This window comes from Cryphonectria parasitica, assembly GCF_011745365.1.
Source record: "Cryphonectria parasitica EP155 unplaced genomic scaffold M406scaffold_4, whole genome shotgun sequence".
In the NCBI taxonomy this organism is placed as follows: domain Eukaryota; kingdom Fungi; phylum Ascomycota; class Sordariomycetes; order Diaporthales; family Cryphonectriaceae; genus Cryphonectria; species Cryphonectria parasitica.
Window position 1 is genome coordinate 772,626 of NW_024468912.1, and position 17,010 is coordinate 789,635.

The 17,010-nt window shown below is 55.3% G+C and overlaps 4 protein-coding genes across 4 annotated transcripts; 2 read left to right on the forward strand and 2 right to left on the reverse strand.

Annotated features, from left to right (window-relative positions):
• Window positions 1–528: 528 nt before the first annotated feature.
• Window positions 529–1,820, forward strand: M406DRAFT_321942 (uncharacterized protein). Its single transcript, XM_040919577.1, has 3 exons — window positions 529–807; window positions 917–1,027; window positions 1,143–1,820. The coding sequence occupies exons 1-3, from the start codon at window positions 641–643 to the stop codon at window positions 1,558–1,560; spliced, it is 696 nt and encodes a 231-aa protein (XP_040776398.1). The 5' UTR covers window positions 529–640; the 3' UTR covers window positions 1,561–1,820.
• A 551-nt stretch (window positions 1,821–2,371) lies between these two features.
• M406DRAFT_37645 (uncharacterized protein) lies at window positions 2,372–8,856 on the reverse strand (the record flags this gene model as incomplete). Its single annotated transcript, XM_040924033.1, has 2 exons — window positions 2,372–8,302; window positions 8,539–8,856. The coding sequence occupies 2 exons, from the start codon at window positions 8,854–8,856 to the stop codon at window positions 2,372–2,374; spliced, it is 6,249 nt and encodes a 2,082-aa protein (XP_040776399.1).
• A 1,189-nt stretch (window positions 8,857–10,045) lies between these two features.
• M406DRAFT_88301 (uncharacterized protein) lies at window positions 10,046–11,733 on the forward strand (the record flags this gene model as incomplete). The annotated part of the gene is made up of 2 exons (XM_040926116.1): window positions 10,046–10,565; window positions 10,699–11,733. Exons 1-2 carry the CDS (start codon window positions 10,506–10,508, stop codon window positions 11,731–11,733), a joined length of 1,095 nt encoding a protein of 364 aa, XP_040776400.1. The 5' UTR covers window positions 10,046–10,505.
• A 206-nt stretch (window positions 11,734–11,939) lies between these two features.
• On the reverse strand, window positions 11,940–15,987 carry M406DRAFT_289636 (ABC multidrug transporter SitT; the record flags this gene model as incomplete). The annotated part of the gene is made up of 2 exons (XM_040918864.1): window positions 11,940–14,992; window positions 15,051–15,987. The coding sequence occupies 2 exons, from the start codon at window positions 15,985–15,987 to the stop codon at window positions 11,940–11,942; spliced, it is 3,990 nt and encodes a 1,329-aa protein (XP_040776401.1).
• Window positions 15,988–17,010: the final 1,023 nt, after the last annotated feature.

The window sequence follows — 17,010 nt, forward strand, 5'->3', positions numbered from 1 at the left end:
CAGATCATCGGGCTCGTCTGGTGTCAATCATTGATGCTGGTCGTTACGGAATTGAGCCGCACGGTAACTAGACAGTTGAACTGCCGCAAGCGGGTTGTCCGTCATCTCAGGGTCCACAGCCTTGGGAATCGTAGATTTACATGGATACGGTAAACACTCTCTCTTTTGGTCTACTACACACATGCTCTCTGTTTGCCTCCCGCTTCGCTTCGTCACTCATCCGTCTCGTGCCATCATCGTGGAGAAGAAGAATATACAAAAGCGGAAAGAAAGGAGCCAGTACTGGACTTGCGTCACTTAGCCCGACCTGGGTCCGGCCAGGTGGATCAGCTAGAGACATGCTGGTGACGATGACGGCGAAGAGACAGAGATAGAGATGAATAGAGACAGACAGATGCAGCGAGTATCCGGGTCAAGAGAGACCGACATGTGAGGCTGTCTCATGATCTCATACATGGCGTCTCGAATATAAAAGGATGGGCTGCCGTCCAGATGAAGCTGAGGGAAAGGGTTGATCATTCTCCATCCAACAGAACAACCCTCGCCCAATCCTCCAAGATTCTCACTCAAGACCAACACAAGATCATCATCTTCTTTTATTACACAGACCAAAGTGTCTTCTCATTCTTGACCTTCCACAATGAAGACCTCCGCCGTACTCCTCGCCACTGCATCCTTGGCCTTAGCCAAGCCCATCGCTCAGACCATCCCTCAGTTGGACGAGGTTGATGTTGCTGCCCTCGACGTCCTGGACGCTGACCTCCAGCTCGCCAAAGGTCTGAACGATCCCAATGCGGTCAAGGCTAGGTACGTTGATAACTGGTCCCCCCTCCCCTCTCCCCCTTTTTGCTTTTCTGCCCTTGTCTCGGGGGGAAAAAAAGAGAAAGACAGGATCTGACCAGCACCACCACAACAGGGCCTTCAAGTCCAAGCGCCAGGTACCCACACTGGCCATCGACGTTCCCGTCGTCGACACCATTGCTCAGGACGTCGGAATCCCCGAGAACGGTCCCGACCTCATCGTCAGGTAATTATATCAAGTCCTAGGCCGAGGGAGGAGAAATGTCATCAAAAACCAAAAAAGAAGAAGAAAAAAACCCCCCCAAGAAAGAGACATGGCTGACCTCGTGATTTCCCAACAGAGATGATGCAGCTGGCTACACTGAATACGGCGCCTACGGCGACTACACCGACTACCCACCCGCCGAGGATGGTTACGGCCAGTACGGTGACTACGGCATCTACCCCCCTCAAAAGCGAGCGCCGCAGACCGACGACTCTGTTGCCGACTACGGCGACTATGGCACCTACGGCACGTACGACAACTACCCCGTGCCCGAGGGTGGCTATGCGCTGTACGGCGACTACGGCCAGTACCCCCGACAGGCCGGGCGTGCCGTGAGGGCGAGACGCGCTGCTGCAAAGCCCAGACAGGCTGCTAGGAAGGCGAAGCGTGATGGCTATGTCAGCTATGGGCAATACGATGGCGCCGGAGAGAACCTGCCTTCTTACGGGCAGTATACTGGTTACGGCACGTATCCCCCCATTGAGGATAATTAGTAGCAATGCGACCTGAAGGATCTATTGGTTTGGGAAGTGTTATTACTGGGTAATTGCTTGCTGGGATAATTCAGTTTTGATTTTCATCGATTGTGTCGCAAGAGGACTTAATGAAGTGGCAAGGGAGCTTCTTTACCTATTTACAATTTTTCAGTTAATGTGTTGAAGGTTTGTTCGTCTGTGCAGGAAATTTAAGTACATTTGCAGTATTAGTCTAGTTTCTATTTATTTAGTTTCATCTAACTTGATCGCGTTCAGTGAAGCTTGTCAAAAGCGCTGTCTCATGCCTACCGTATGAGGTCTGACTTACTGTGTTGCGATTTTAACGAGTGACTATGATTACTTTGAGAGGAGACACATGTCTCAAGGCGATGGAAGAAAGATATTCACATTGATATGTTTCAAACAAATCACCACTCACCATCTGATTCCCAGCCTCTCAACCCCCACCGTCGTATCGCTCTCAAAGGCCCGCAAAGTGGAATTGTCCCTTTTTATACATCACCTGGATCAACAACAAATGGGCTTTGTGCCAGGCCAGCCTCTACTCTTCCTATCAAAGCTCGCCTTCAATTTTCGTCTGCTTCATCATATGATATCACAAACACAGGGCAGTCAGGTCTAGGCGTAGAAGTGAGTTTAAATGCGTTATATATATATATATATATATATATATATATATAAAAGACGCAATGCCTATGGGAAATTGAGGAAACATGCTGAAAACGTAGACTGCCAAGATGACTTTCCTAACCAAAGAAATCGCGAACACGACCAATCACAATATAACATTGACCGAGATAGTCACCGATCACAACAAGATGCGCTGCCCATCCCCACCCTCAACAAGCTCCCGAACTGCCCCAACTAGCTCCCCAAGTACACCCTCCACAAACTCAAGATCCCTCTCACTTCCAACCACCCCAACTCGCAACTGGCCCTCCCGTACAAACGAAACTACCTTCAGAGGCTGAGGGCTATCCCCGTGCGGGTTCGAGATGGCTAGCTTAGCTTGACCCCCAGCGAACGGCATCGAGTCTGTGTCATCCCAGTCCTGGTGGTGAACGATCGAGTCGAAGGTCCGCACCGTTGACGGCGACAACCACTGTGCCGCACACTCCCTGGCCACCGTCTCGAATCCGACAAAGTCATACGCCGCAGATTCGGCACTCTGCCTCTGGACAAAGCTCAGCAGGTCGGCGGCCGTCCATCCAGACACAAAAGAGACCCGAATGGGCGTCAGCTGGTAGCACGGCCCAATAACATTCTCGACACCCGCGGCACCGTTGACATCGATGCTACGGCCCGATGTGACGCCGCCAAACGTCACGTCGGCAATGCCAAGGCGGCGCGCGAGGACCAGGGCCCAGCCCGCGGTGAGGAGGTTGGCGGTCGTGATGGCCTCCAGGGGCTGGAAGGATTCGATGGCGGCCTGTTCTCTGAAGACGCCCCTATCGCCGGGCTTGATGGACTGGCCGGGCAGCGAAGACAGCGTGGAATCTTTGAGCAGGTTTCGCCAGTAGCTGAGGGCCTTGGTTTGGGCGCGTTCGTCCTTGATCCGGGCTAAGTAGGTGGGGAAATGCTCGAAGTCGGTGGTGATCTTGCCTCCAGTATACAGCGACTCCAGATCCTGAAGCAGTCTGGGGAGGGACATGCCGTCGTACTGAGAATGCGAGAGTCTTAACACGAGACATTGCTGGCTGTTATTTTTATCTGTGACGTGGAAGATCTTGAGGAACGGTGCCCCAAGTGGAATCTCGGATTCACTGTCCTCGGTACAGATGGCGGCGACAGCTTGGCTGAGATCCTCGTCATCAGTCTGCTGCGTGATTAGAGGAGTGTCTAGCTCATCCAGGATAACCTGTAAGAAGGTGGACTCGTGCTCGATGAACACTGTGCGCAGAATGTCGTGGGCCTTGACCAGGTTCCTGCATGCCTGAAGGAGACGCTCTTGTTCCACATCGTCGCCGAGGTACAGCATAGTATACTGCACCGAAGTCCGCGGTGCGTCGACGGTCGTTCTTATGTCGAGCGCCTGAGAGTCCGTCACCGGTGCGGCGTCCTTGATCGACCAGGCCGAGCTGGCCAGTTTGGGCCGCACGAACTCGGACAAGAAATGGTCCACGTCCGGGACGCCACGCAGAGTCGAGAAAGGCTTGTATTGCAGCGTCTTTCCCGTCGAAGCCGCATTCACCTTCAATACTTTAGCTGCATCACCAAGGCGCATGTGCTGGAAGACGTCGGCTACCGTCAATCCATGCCCCTGCGCGCGCAGGCCAGAGACCAACTTCATCACAAGCACCGAGTCACCTCCGAGGCGGAAGAAGTTGTCGTCAACGTCGATCTGCTCTGGGCGCATGCGGAGGAGTTGTGCCCATGAAGAGCGCAGGATGTCCTCGGCTGCCGTGAGGCTGCCCGGTACCAGGTCTGTCTCCCACGCCTTCTTGAATCCCTCGCGAAGCTGGCCGAGTACGTGCCGCGGGATTTTGGAGGCCAACTGCTTGAGAACGCTGCGGTCCACTTCTCTGTTGCTGTTGTTATTGCTCAGGGGAAGTCTGTCGACCACGACATAGGCAGAGGGCACAGAGCTTGACGGGAGGTCGTCTCGGATGAACTTGTCGAGTTTCTTGAGGGCGACAGCGAGGCTGATGGGGACGTCGGCGGAGAGGCTCGTCGTAAAGCTGTCAGGATCCGACTCATCACAGCTGACCTCATGCCTCATGAACATGACCTCTATGCTCTCTTCAGCAGAAGAAGGCGGCTGCTGCGGCTGCTGCTCAACAAAGATGACCAACTCTTGGTCCTTCTGCGCGTCATCTCCCACCGAGGTCTCAAACACAGCAGCAGCAGCACGAACCGAGGGGGGCAGCAGTCTTGCGCAGTGTGCCTCGAGATCAGCGACGTTGACCGCATGTCCTGATACCGGGACAATATCATCCTTGCGGCCGACAAACACCAGAACGCCATCTGGCCGCAACTGCACAATATCACCCGTAGGTCGTACCTTGCCCGCCCGACCCACGCACTGAGAGCTTCCAGCCGCCAGCCAGGCCGGTGTATCCACCGCATCGCCTCCCGGAATGCACGAGCCTTCCAGCCAGAGCTCACCGGGACAGCCGATGGGCGACAGCATGGACGGGTTGCGCGGATCAACCACCCAGGGGACGACTATGCGAGGATACTCGGCTCCATTCTTGATGCTTGTGTCTGCTCGAAGGTGGCCTGTCGATTCGTCCAGAGAAAGCGGGGGAGTCTGATTCCAGCGCCAGATCTGGTCCAGCTCCGCCTGTGGTAGGTAAGACATCTCATCAATTCTCCTATCGAGACCCTGCGTCAACTGCACACAGGCCGTCTCCAACTGTGCCAGGACACGCTCCATCTGTGTGACCTCGACCAGGCTGCTATCGAAACTGGCGCAGACCCTGAAACCACCTTTCCGCAGCCCAAATGCCAGCATAAGCGGATAAGGGTTGAAATGAAGGGCCTCACGCACGGGGTCACCCAGCTCAAAGCCCAACTCGCCGCCCACGAGCTCAGGCTCTGGCTGGATCACCAGGCCCGTTGGCGCCTCGCACGCGTGTTGAGCGTCGACGCTGACCCTTCTGATGTACTGCATGCCCATGTGTTGGTACGGGATGCGAGACGACATGACGTGCTGCACGCTCTGCAGATAGGACGCGACGGAGCTCGACTTGCTCAGGCGAATGCGAATGGGGATCGTTGCGTTTAGGGGTCCGAGAATGTCCTCGACGGCGGGAAGCGAGATATCGCGGCCAGTGAGGGTCTCGCCAAAGATGACATCGTCGCTGCCGCTGTATTGCGAGGCCACGAGGGCCCATGCGCCGCGGATTAGTGTCGCCATGGTGAAGGGCAGCCCGTCTACCGAGTCGAGACGTATTTGGCGCTCGACCATGGCATCCGGGGTTGGCAGGAAGTCTCTGGACGGAGTCCGTGGGAATTGTGGCCCCATGGCGTCCTGCAGCTCGGTCCGCCAGAAGTCTTGCATGGCGGCCTCGTCTGTGTCGCGAATCCATTGCACAAAGTTCTTCATCTGTGCTCTGGTTTGCGCTTGCGCCTCGACGGCTTGACCTTTCAGAGCCTCCACGACCATGTCAAGTATCAACGGCTCAGACCACCCATCATATTGCACATGATGGACAGTCCAGACCATGTACCGCTTGCCGTCCTTGGCGTCTTCGACAATGGCATACCGTGCCAGGCTCTGGCCCAGGTCCATCCTCTCGTTCCGGTCCTCCTCGAGGTACCTCGCCAGGTCCGTCGAGCGTCTCCAGTGGACCTTTTCCTTCAGCACGACTTGCTGCAGGCCAGGGTCCTGCAGCTGGGCCACACGGGTGCGCAGGATCGGGTTTGCGGCGACGACCGCCTCCCAAGCCTGCTGCAGGGCGTCAAGGGACAGGTGCGACGGCACACAGGCAATCCTCTGTGCGACATATGGCTCGCTCGACTTGAGTGAGAAGGTGACCAGCGACTCCTGCGTGGGAGTGCAAGGGTAGATGTCCTCGACAGCTGCTGGATCCGTCCCGCAGGCCTGGGCCGCTTCGGCAGAGGCGCTTTCGACAGACTGTGAGATGAGGGAGAAGGGTGGTGTCTCCTTACGAGTGTCCACTTCGCAGATACGGACCGTCTGGGCCATGGCGCCAAGTGTAGGGTGGCCAAATGTGCTGGTCACAGACAGTTCAAGGCCTCTCTCCCTGCATGCAGACACCAGCCGCATGGCCGCTACGGACTCGCCACCTAGCGCAAAAAAGTTGTCGTCTGGGTGGATTCCATCCTCGTCGAGCTTCAATACGAGGCTCCAGGCGTGCCGCAGGCGCCGTTCGAGACCGTTGAGCTCCCGATCCTCCCGAGCAGCCTTTGTGGTCGACGAGGTCTGGTCGAGCTTCTGCAGGTCGACCGTTGCGCCGAACTGTCTAAGCCGCTTGCGATCTATCTTGCCCGAGATCAGGGTTGGGATATAGTTTGTCGGAATGTACGCGTTGGGCACCATGTATCGCGGTAGAACTTTACCCAGGTCCGCGTTCACTTTCGCCAGCGCCCCGTGCAGGTCATCCGAGAGCTCAGCAGCCGACAGGTCCTCTACTCCATTAACCTTTGCCTTATGAGAGACGAATGCCACGAGGGTTGGCTGCCCTGCAGATGCCTGCGGTGTGATGACCTCAGCGATCACATTGGTCCCGGAAGGCAGCCTGGCCTTGAGCTGGCTCTCGATCTCGCCGAGCTCGACGCGCTGCCCGCGCAGCTTGACCTGCGTGTCCTTTCGCCCGGCAAAGACGATGTCGCCCGAACCATCCGGATCGTACATGCCCAGATCGCCCGTCTTGTACAAACGGCCAGTCCTGCCAGGGTGGCCATTGTGGCCCGCAAGGAGCCAAGGTGGATCGTGGATGAAGGCAGCAGCGGTCTTGTCAGGGTCGTTGAGGTAGCCTTGGCCCACGATGGGCCCTTCGACGAGCAGCTCACCCACCGCGCCGACGGGTAGGAGGATGTTGTGGTCGTTAGGATCGACGATCCACATGGCGGCGCCGTTGCCTGGGCCGATGGAGATGTAGTCCCTGCCTGTGGCGGCGCTGCTGTTGACGGTGCAGCCGATGGTGCACTCACAGGGCCCATAGCCGATGACAATCCTCGCGTCCTGGCCCCAGAGGTTGACGTCTCGAGGGGCAGACGCCTCGCCGCCGAGGCCAAGGGCACTTAGTGATGCGATGACGTCCTGGTCCAGGATGCGGGCTACGGAAGGGGTAATACCGGCGTAGTTGATGCGCATGTTACGCATCACACCGTTGATGTCGTTGAGACGGTCTTCATCGGAGGGGATGCAAAGGCAACCGCCGTTCCCCAACGTCAGGAGCATGCTATCTATGCTGACATCGAAGGCGTAGGAGGCGAAGTCTAAAACCCTCGACTCCTCTGAGTAGCCGACGGCCCTGGCGCGAGGAATCGCACTGCTGGTGTAGGTCTGGTGGGAAATCTTGACGCCTTTGGGGGTGCCCGTGCTGCCAGAGGTAAAGATGATGTACATCAAGGCGGTTGGGGGCACAGTTGGCAGCTCGATAGAGGAGGAGGCATGGGCATCAGCAGAGGATAGCCGGGCGAATGCGTCGGCCTCCAGAACGAAACGCGTTCCAGTAGGCAAGATCTCCTCGGCCAGGTCCTTCTGCAGACGTGACGAAATCATGGTCCGGGCGTCAACCTGCTTGGCCATGTTCTGCAGGCGGGCCAGCGGGAGCGACGGGTCCATCATGACGATCGTCGCCCCCGCCTTCATGGTCGCGAGCACGGCAACGATGGTCCACCTCGACTTCTCAAAGCACAACGGGATAAAGTCGTGCAGCTGGACGCCAGAATCGTTGACTAGGGAGGCTGCCAGGAACGTGGAGTAGCGGTCCACCTCGCCGTAGGTCAAGGTACCATCCCAGGAGTCGATGGCCACCTTGTCAGGGTGCCGCTGGGCCTGATGGGCGACCATGTCCTGCATGCAGAAGGCATGGGTTGGGGGCAACTCATGACACCACCTCCATATCGAGTCCAGATCGAATGGGGTTGGGGCCATGCAGCTGTCAATGGTCACATCCGCAGGGCGGGAGATGCATATCCGCAGTATGTCAACTAGGGTCTCGATATGCCGCTCCACAGTATAGGGCAAGACTTTATCGCTGTACCATACCGGGCGAATTGCCAGGCGGTGACCCTCCTCGATTTGTACTTGAAGATGTATTGTGCCCTTTTAACGCCGTCATCGCAGTCAGTCATGGAGGATGGTAGGTATAGATTGATTCTTTGTTTCTCTTTTCTCTTGGAAAGAAAACAAGAAAATAAAAAATAAAAAGAAAAGGAAGAAAAGGAGAGTAAGCTACTCACTTGGTCAAGGGTACCCTCCAAATTCCGTGACAGCGAACCTGTGCTTAGGAGCAGCGAATGGGAAGCTAGGCCGGCGGTCGTCGCAATGCGCTCGCTGACAGCTTTGGTGAACTCTTCCACGCTCTTGTTCAGGTTGAGGTCTGGTAACACATCATCTGTGGACAACTGGTTGTGCTTCTCCTTCTGCTGCCGCTGCTGTTGCTCAACGCCATTTTCGTTATCATCATCATTACCGTAGGCCCACTCAAAAGAAGCAGACCTGTCTTCCCTTGTGCGGATGAGGGCAATAAGCCATGATGATAGCAGGACATCTTCTCTTAGGGAAGCAAGACCGGCAATCTTGAAGCATCTGGTGCCGTCGCCGCCATTGGCCAGGCCCGGGCCCGCATCAACATCATCGACAAAGACGGAACCCATGGTTTCGAATGAATGGTTTGGTTCAGACCAACGGAACCCTGAAGAGGGCTGATCTGATCCGATCTGATGTGATAAGATAATCACAATAAAAATATATATAAGATGTGCCCACACCACATGGAGAAGGGAGGAGAAGAGGAGTGCCGGATATGCAAGAGAGGCTGGCTGCAGCTGCACGATCAGCTCAATCATGCAGCATGAGCGATGGTCATGAGGTCATGAAGCGGTAATGATGTGTTGGTTGGTTCCTGCGTGCCTGCCTGCCTGTCTCTTTCTTTTCTCTGTTGCTCTTCCTCCGGATTCCGGCTGATCAGAGTCGAGAGGAAAGACCAACCCTCTTCCCTTGTGACATAAGCCTTGGGAGAGTGGGTATGTGTAGTTTTGTGTGGACCGCGGTAAGAAGTCACATCACACACTGGGTCGGTCTCCTTCCTTGAGAAATAATGACAACCTCCGCGAGTCGGGACCCATACCAAGAGCCCCCCCAACCTGACAAATGGTCGCGTGGGTGACCATACTATGGTCCTTACCACAACAGGTTTGTTTTTGAGACCCATGTTGGCCCCCCTCCTTCTCTTCCTGCTTCTCATCGAAACATAGTGTGGGCTAGGATGGTACTGTGTTGTCGTGTGGTACTGTGGTGGATGGAGCGACCGTCGGAAAGTGGCTTGCCTTCCGTGTCTGGAAGGCGGAACGGGGGAAGGGAGGTCGTCAGTGAGGATTCGATTAAGCGAGGAGGTAAGATGGGATACATGCATCAGAACACACACAGTGCACACAGTGCACATAATATAGAACGAACAGTATACATCTGAACCTCACTGTGGTGCCCATGAAAGAACGCGAGGCGTAGACTATAGAATTGTGGTACCTTAAGTGATCAGCTGCAGGGTTCTCATTTTTCTCTTCTTTTCTCATTTTTTTCTTCTTCCAAATTAATCTTTCCTTTCCCTTCCCCTCTTTCAAGGTACGTACCTCACAGTGCATTGCAAAATCTGATTAGATTGATCAGATAAGATTATCTAAAAAAAAATTGGTTCAGCCGGAGGGGACCTCGGCTGGTCATCCCACCCATGCACCCACCACTTCGGTCATTATTACCTACCTTACTCGTAATAGCTCCAAACGTGACCCAAGCTTTTTCCCATTTTTCTTTCTGTTCCTATGGGGGGGAAGATGAACAGCATCACCACCAGCAAAAAGGAAAAAATCTTCTCTTGTGGCTTGCGGGCGTCGGCACGAGGCTCGCACGAGGTGACATGGCAAATGGATCTTGGGTGCTCCGTCCAAAGCAGTAGGTCTCCACAAAGGCGTTAATGCAAGCGCAGATCGAAAACAGGGTAGACGTTGCATGGCACACACTCCCAACAAGGTTATGAGTCCCTTGATGGATCGCTCAATCCCCGATCACGGCGGTTCTCTTACGAATTTCATGACGAAAGACAGTGGACGTGTAGAGTTTGGGATTTCTCATCTTATGACGACGAGGCCGACACGACACCACGACACCATTTCTGACTGACAAACAGACTGACAAAGACAGAGGGAAGCCAAGCCTTGACGACTCCCTAGAGATTTATTTTCCAGTGAATCCCATAGGTTATCAGCAGTGAGGGTTGGCTATTCAACTGGGCAACGGTCCATTCACCATGTCCAAGTACTCCAAGTTCTGGCCCAAGGGCGGCATGAGCGGTATCCTTCACCATTACGTTAGTATTATAGCCAAACATCTCTTGTGAAAAAGTCACATGTGGATGGCATCAAGCCTCCTCCTTCGTGTGACGATGCCTTTCAATTCCTCTGCCCACTATGCTTTTCAAGCCCGCTGATGACTTGGCGTAGACCGAAACCCTCGTCACCTTCGAGTACACCACAACTGGCGCCTCTGCCCCTCGCAAACCACACAGCATCCTCTTCATCGGCGGCCTAGGCGACGGTCTGGCCTCCACCTCCTACACAGCCGACCTCATCCGCGCGCTCCAGCCCACAGAATGGTCCCTCTTCACCCTCAACTTGACCTCCGCAGGCCAGGCATGGGGCGTAGGCCACCTAGACCGTGACACAGACGAGATCGCCACCTGCTTGCGCTACATCCAAGAATACAAGACCGCCAAGTTTGGCGGAGGAGAGGATGACGCAAGCAGCAGTAGCAGCACCAACAAAATTGTCCTCATGGGCCACTCCACAGGCAGCCAGTGCGTCCTGCACTACCTCTACCGGCCCAACCCGCACGCAGGTCCTATCCCCTCCTTCGACCCATGGCTCGAGCACGTCCAGCGCCCAGCCATCGACGGCGCCATCGCGCAGGCGCCCGTGTCAGACCGAGAGGCAATCCTGTGGGTGCTCAAACACGGCATCGGCGACAGGACGCCCGAGACATGCCAAAAGGCCTACGACGAGATGGTCGCGATCGCGCGCGCGGCGGAGAAGAACGGCGAGCTGGACGGGACCCTCCTGCCTCTTGCGCTGACGGACCGCATCTACCCGCCCAACACGCCCATCAGCTGCCGGCGCTTCCTGAGCCTCGTGAGCCCAGACAGCCCTGCCGCGCCTGGCGAGGACGACCTGTTCAGCTCGGACCTCTCGGACGAGCTGCTTGCCAAGACGTTTGGCATGGTGCACCAGGGTGGCCTGCTGAAGGGGAAGTTAGCGATGCTTCACTCGGGTGCGGACCAGGCTGTGCCGGACTGGGTGGACAAGGAGAAGCTGCTGGGCCGATGGGGCGCCGCGGCGGATCACAATGGAAAGTATCAGGTCTGGGACAAGGAGCACAGTGGTATAATTCCTAATGCCTCTCATGCCTTGAGCAATGATGATCAGGCAGAACCCAGGCAGTGGCTGTGTGCCAGAGTACTCAGTTTTCTGAAGACCGTATAAAAGAACTACAGAATAACAACGAGGACTCACGTTTGTATAAGAATTGTGCACATGCTGACTGATGCTGGATAATGGTGATCCGGAATTGTGTAGTATATACAGTATTATAGTTTATGATATGTTACAACGCATGCATAAATAAAAAAAACAACCTTTTAAGCCCTCTTGTCGTTCTCCCCAGAGTTTTTGTTTATATCTATTCCCTCTCACTGCGCCACCGTCTGATGCATCACATTCGCCCGATAACTCTCCGATCTCTCCAGCAGCTCCTCATGTGTGCCAGCATCCACACACTGTCCCGCCTCAATCAAAAAGATACGGTCCGCCTTCCGAATAGTGTGCAGGCGATGAGCAATAGCAATCACAGTGATATCCTTGGCCGCCCTCTCCAAGCCATCCTGCAGCAGCCTCTCCGACTCCGCATCTAAAGCACTGGTCGGCTCGTCCAGGATGAGGAGCTGCGGCCGCCGCACGAGCGCCCGTGCAATCGATAGCCTCTGCTTCTGCCCGCCCGAGAATTGGTTCCCATTCGGCCCACATAGCGTATCGTACCCCTCCGGCAGCGCGACAATTACCTCGTGGATATTCGCTAGCCTGCACGCCTCCTCGATCTCTTCCTGCGTGGCCTCGTGACCCGGCCGCGCCCCTAGCCCGATGTTGAACTTGATGCTGCCCTCGAAGAGGACGCTCTCCTGCGGGACGAGGGCGATGTCGTCGCGGAAGGACATATCTCTTACTTTAGTCACGTCGAGGCCGTTGATGAGGATGGACCCGATGCTGGGCGTGTAGAGGCGCTCGACCAGGGAGATGACGGTGGACTTGCCTGCGCCGCTGGGGCCGACAAGCGCACAAAATTGGCCTGGGCGGATATCGAGGCTTAGTCCGCTGAGTACTTTCACGTCGGGACGGGCTGGGTAGGAGAACTGCACGTCGCGGAACTGGACGCTGGCGGCTCCTGAGGACGTGGTAAGGGAAGAGGACTTGATTCCATGCGCTGCCTCGACGTCCTTCTCGCCCATGGGCGACAATGACGAAGTCGTGTGCGTGGAAAAGGACTCGTCGATACGTCCTTGCATCTTGTCTGAGCCAATCTCGATGAGACCCAGAATCCGAGCCGACGCCGCGCGTGCGCTGGACAGCTCCGGTGCGAGCGCAAACATCTGGCTAAAGAGCAGTGCGCTAACCAGCAGTGAGAACACCACGATGAGGAACTGCGTCTGGGTATAATTGCCGGCAATGATCTGCTTCGAGCCCCACCAGTATGCCAGCGCATTGACGCAGTTACCAAGGAAGTAGGTGATGGCCTGGCAGAGACTCGCCTGCAGCGTGACTTTGAGGGTCTCCTGGCGGGGTCCCTTGAGGGATCGTCGGTAGTCACTCAGTATTTCCTGCTCCAGGGACAGAGAGGCGACCGTCTTGATGGAGGTGATGGCCTCTGTGCCGATGTCGACCGATTTTGTATAGGCGGTCTCGTGCTTCTCCTCAAACTTGCCCAGAACTCGTAATTCCATCATGCCAGCTCCGAGAAGAAGCGGGATCAACGAAAGACAGACAAGGGCTATTCTCCAGGCGATGATATGCGTCAGGATGATGGCGGCCACGAGGTTCACGGTAATCGAAATCATGGTTCCAATGACGGAGCCGCTCAGACCAGCCAGCGCATTGCCATCTCTGGTGATGTACGACAGAAGCATGGCTGGTGTGCGGTTCTTGGACTGGTGCCACTGCAGGTCTTGTTCAAAGAGAGATCGGAAGGACAAAACTCGGACCGAGTAGACAATGTGTTCAGAGATCCATCCAAACCCAGACCAGCTCATGATATTGGCGAAGAACTCGATAATCGCGAGCACGAAGAACATCAGGCCAAAAAAGTCACCTGCGTCGCGGATGCTGCTGGCACTCTTGCACACATTCAGACTTCCCACAGTGTTGCCAAAGATGACAGCCTCGCCAGAGAAGGCTCCGCCGACAACGATCGAACCTAGGAGCGCGATGCAGATGACAAGAGCGTGGGGCCTCAGAGCTGGTGCGTAACCTTTCATCAGGGCCCATAGCGACTTGGATGGGGTCTCGGGCTCTTCCTCCTCCTCTCCTCCCTCTTCTCCTGGCTCGGCTGAGGCCGACTTCTCAGTTATACTCTTGTGGTCGTCGTCTTCCGAGGAACTGGCCTTGCTTTCGACAAGAGTTTCTGTCACCGAGGCTACGACAGCGTCCTTCTTTGGCCCTTCTGCCTCCGAATCCTTGGTCGATGTATGTCCCAGTGACTGCATCTTAATCAGCTCGGCATATGACCCATTTTTGGCCATTAGCTCGGCATGGTTTCCCTGTTCCACGACATGGCCCTTGTGCATGACAATAATGTTATCCGCGCCGGTAATGGTTGAGAGGCGGTGGGCAATGGTGAGCACCGTCCTGCCGGTGGCGATGTTGTTGATGGCCTTGGTAATACGCTGCTCGCTCCTCGAATCTAGGGCAGCCGTGGCCTCATCCATAATGAGGACGGCAGGGTCCTTCACGAGAGCTCGTGCCACGGCCACTCGCTGCTTCTGTCCACCACTGACCAACCGTCCCATGGAGCCGACAAGAGTGGCATAGCCATATTGCAACCCGTTAATAAAGGTGTCTGCATCTGCGAGCATGGCCGCGTGCTGGACCAGGTTGACGATCTCGACAATTTCCGAGCCACGCTTCTCCGCGGCTGCCATGAGGGTCTGTCCCTCTCTGATCTCGCTCGCCAAGTCGGACAGGTCAGGCCCTAGAAGTCTCTCCTTCAGGTGTGCGTGCTTGGGATTGCTAGAGTTGACCAAGCCGTGCGCAATATTCTCCAAGATCGAGCGGTCCAGAAGTGAAGGCTCCTGCTGCACCAGACTAACAAAACTTCGTAAGTCGCGCGTGTTGAGGTCATGAAGGTCGTGCCCATCGAACAACACCTTCCCCTCCACGGGATCATACAGCCTCAAGGCTAGGCTGGCGATGGTCGACTTGCCGCTGCCTGACAGACCGATAATGGCTGTGTGCTTCTTGGGCGGAATGCTGATGCTCACGTGGTCCAGGACGGTGATCTCTGGCCTGGAGGGATAGACGAAGGAGACATCCTTGAGCTCAAAGCCGCCTTGGGCTTGTTCGAGACGAGTTCCTGCGTCCGTAGTACCGTCGATCAGGGTTTCGCGATCGATCTCCTCACGCAGCTTTTCGTACGAGGCGACAGCCGCTGTGAAGAGGTGGACGAACGGCGCCACCTGGCTGAAAAGTAATGTGGCTACATCCAAAGATTAGAGAAATAAGACTCTGAGGAACTGATACTGGTACTTTCTTACCTTCAACCAGGATAAAAATCACTGTGAACGTAGCACCGACAGTGCTCCCAGAACCACCGCTCACGGTATCTGCCACACGCTTACTACCCTGCCAGAAGGCCAAACCGTTGGCCGAGTAGGCAACAAAATAGAGAACGCCAGATTGAATGCCGACTGCAGTCGCCTTCTTCATGCCCTCACGCTCCGACGACTTGAGCGCCTTGGCGAACTTGTCCTCCAGCCGCTTATTGGCACCAAAAGCATGCACGACGACAATGTTGGACAGGGCCTCTGAGGCGATGGACGAGGCGGACGCAGCGTAGTCCGATACCAGTCCGGAATATTTCTCAATGTAGTAACTTCCGACAAAGGACATGAGAAAGTAGGCAGGGATCAGAGAGAGCAGCATGGCAGCGAGTTCCCAGTCCTTGATAAATGCCACAATGTAGGCCGTGACAAAGAAGGAGACGCTTGCCAGACAGATGCCGACCTTCTCGGCCGTACCCGAGCGGATGGTCGAGATGTCACTACTGAGACGAGAGGCCACCTCTCCGGTGGGCAGCTGGTCAAAGTGCGAGGGCTCCTGTCGCAGCAGGTTCTGCAGGTAACGCTCCCTGAGCCGCTGAGAGAGGCGGGCGCCGTACAGGCTCCAGCACAGCAGGTGGCCGTAAATGAGGACAAACTGGGCGATAGCCAGATAGAAAATGAGCAGAATCTCGCCATCGATGCTCTTCTGGTAGCTGGCGTCGGACTCGGAGCTGGAGGCGTCGTCCTCGTTGCATGTGACGGCGTTGAAGTTGTCGAGTAGCTGACCAAAAACAATTCCTATGATGGGGAAGGGCACTCCAGATGCAATGGCGCAGATAATTCCCGTCACGAGGATGCCCAAATCCTTCTTGGTGGGATTACCTGCCAGGAGCAGACGCGGGAAACCCGCCAGCCCTCGAAGAAGGCCCATCTTTGGGAAATATCCGAGAACGATGACCAGCCAACGATGTGGTCTCCGTCTTCTCCGTCAGCCCTTGAGTCCTCCGGTTGTCTTGATGGTGGCGACGATACTGCTGGTGGTCGTTGTTTCGAGGCGAGGAATTTGTGATGAACTCTCGGCTGTCAGAGGAGGAGGAGTCTCGTCTCTGCACCGCCCTCACAAGGCTGCTATGCTGTTTCTGGATTCTGAAGATCTGAATCGGGGAGAAGTTATTGACAGGCCCTAACGGTTGTGCAGGTTCGGCCGTTTGGGAACAAAGTTTAGCATGCTGCCATCGTTGGCAGAGTGGATCTCATCATTCCCCTGAGCTCCAGTCCCAGATCTGCAGCCATTGATTGCATGTACTTAGTGTTGCAGTATAAAAGTGCATATGTACAGTACATAGTACTGTAACTGGGCCTGGAGAGGAGACATTACACATTCTGCATGCTGCACTTCCACTGTCTACTGTAGTACTAGTACGTACAGCATACATGGTACATGGTGCACGACAGAGAAGGAAAAAGGGTGGGATCCATCAGGGCTCAGGTATGACAGCCCGAGATCGGCACTCCATCTTGACGCATATTGATGGTACTGTGTGACAACACTATAATAAAAAGGGCATGTGAGAGGTGGAAGTACTATGGTACAAATATTTGGTGTGCATGCGTTGGGGGTGGGGAATTGAATCATTTATGCAACTACTGAGAAAGAGAAGGGAATTGGCAAAAGTGTGGACACAGCATCGGTGTCGTCTTGCTGCTTCCTTTGAAAAATTTCCATTCCCAACTAATGCCAAGTAGAACGAACCCCGGTCGGGCTCCTTCCTTTAGTCCATCGCACACAATGTTTGCCACTCATGGCTCAGGCAGTCACACAGCACAGCACAGTACCTTGGACACCGTACACCGTATCGATCAGATCAGATAAGATTAGATGACAGAAGAGTTTTTACTGCTTAATTTGGCATATCCGAGCCGAGGTCGGGGGGTACCTTGCAGCGATGACTAA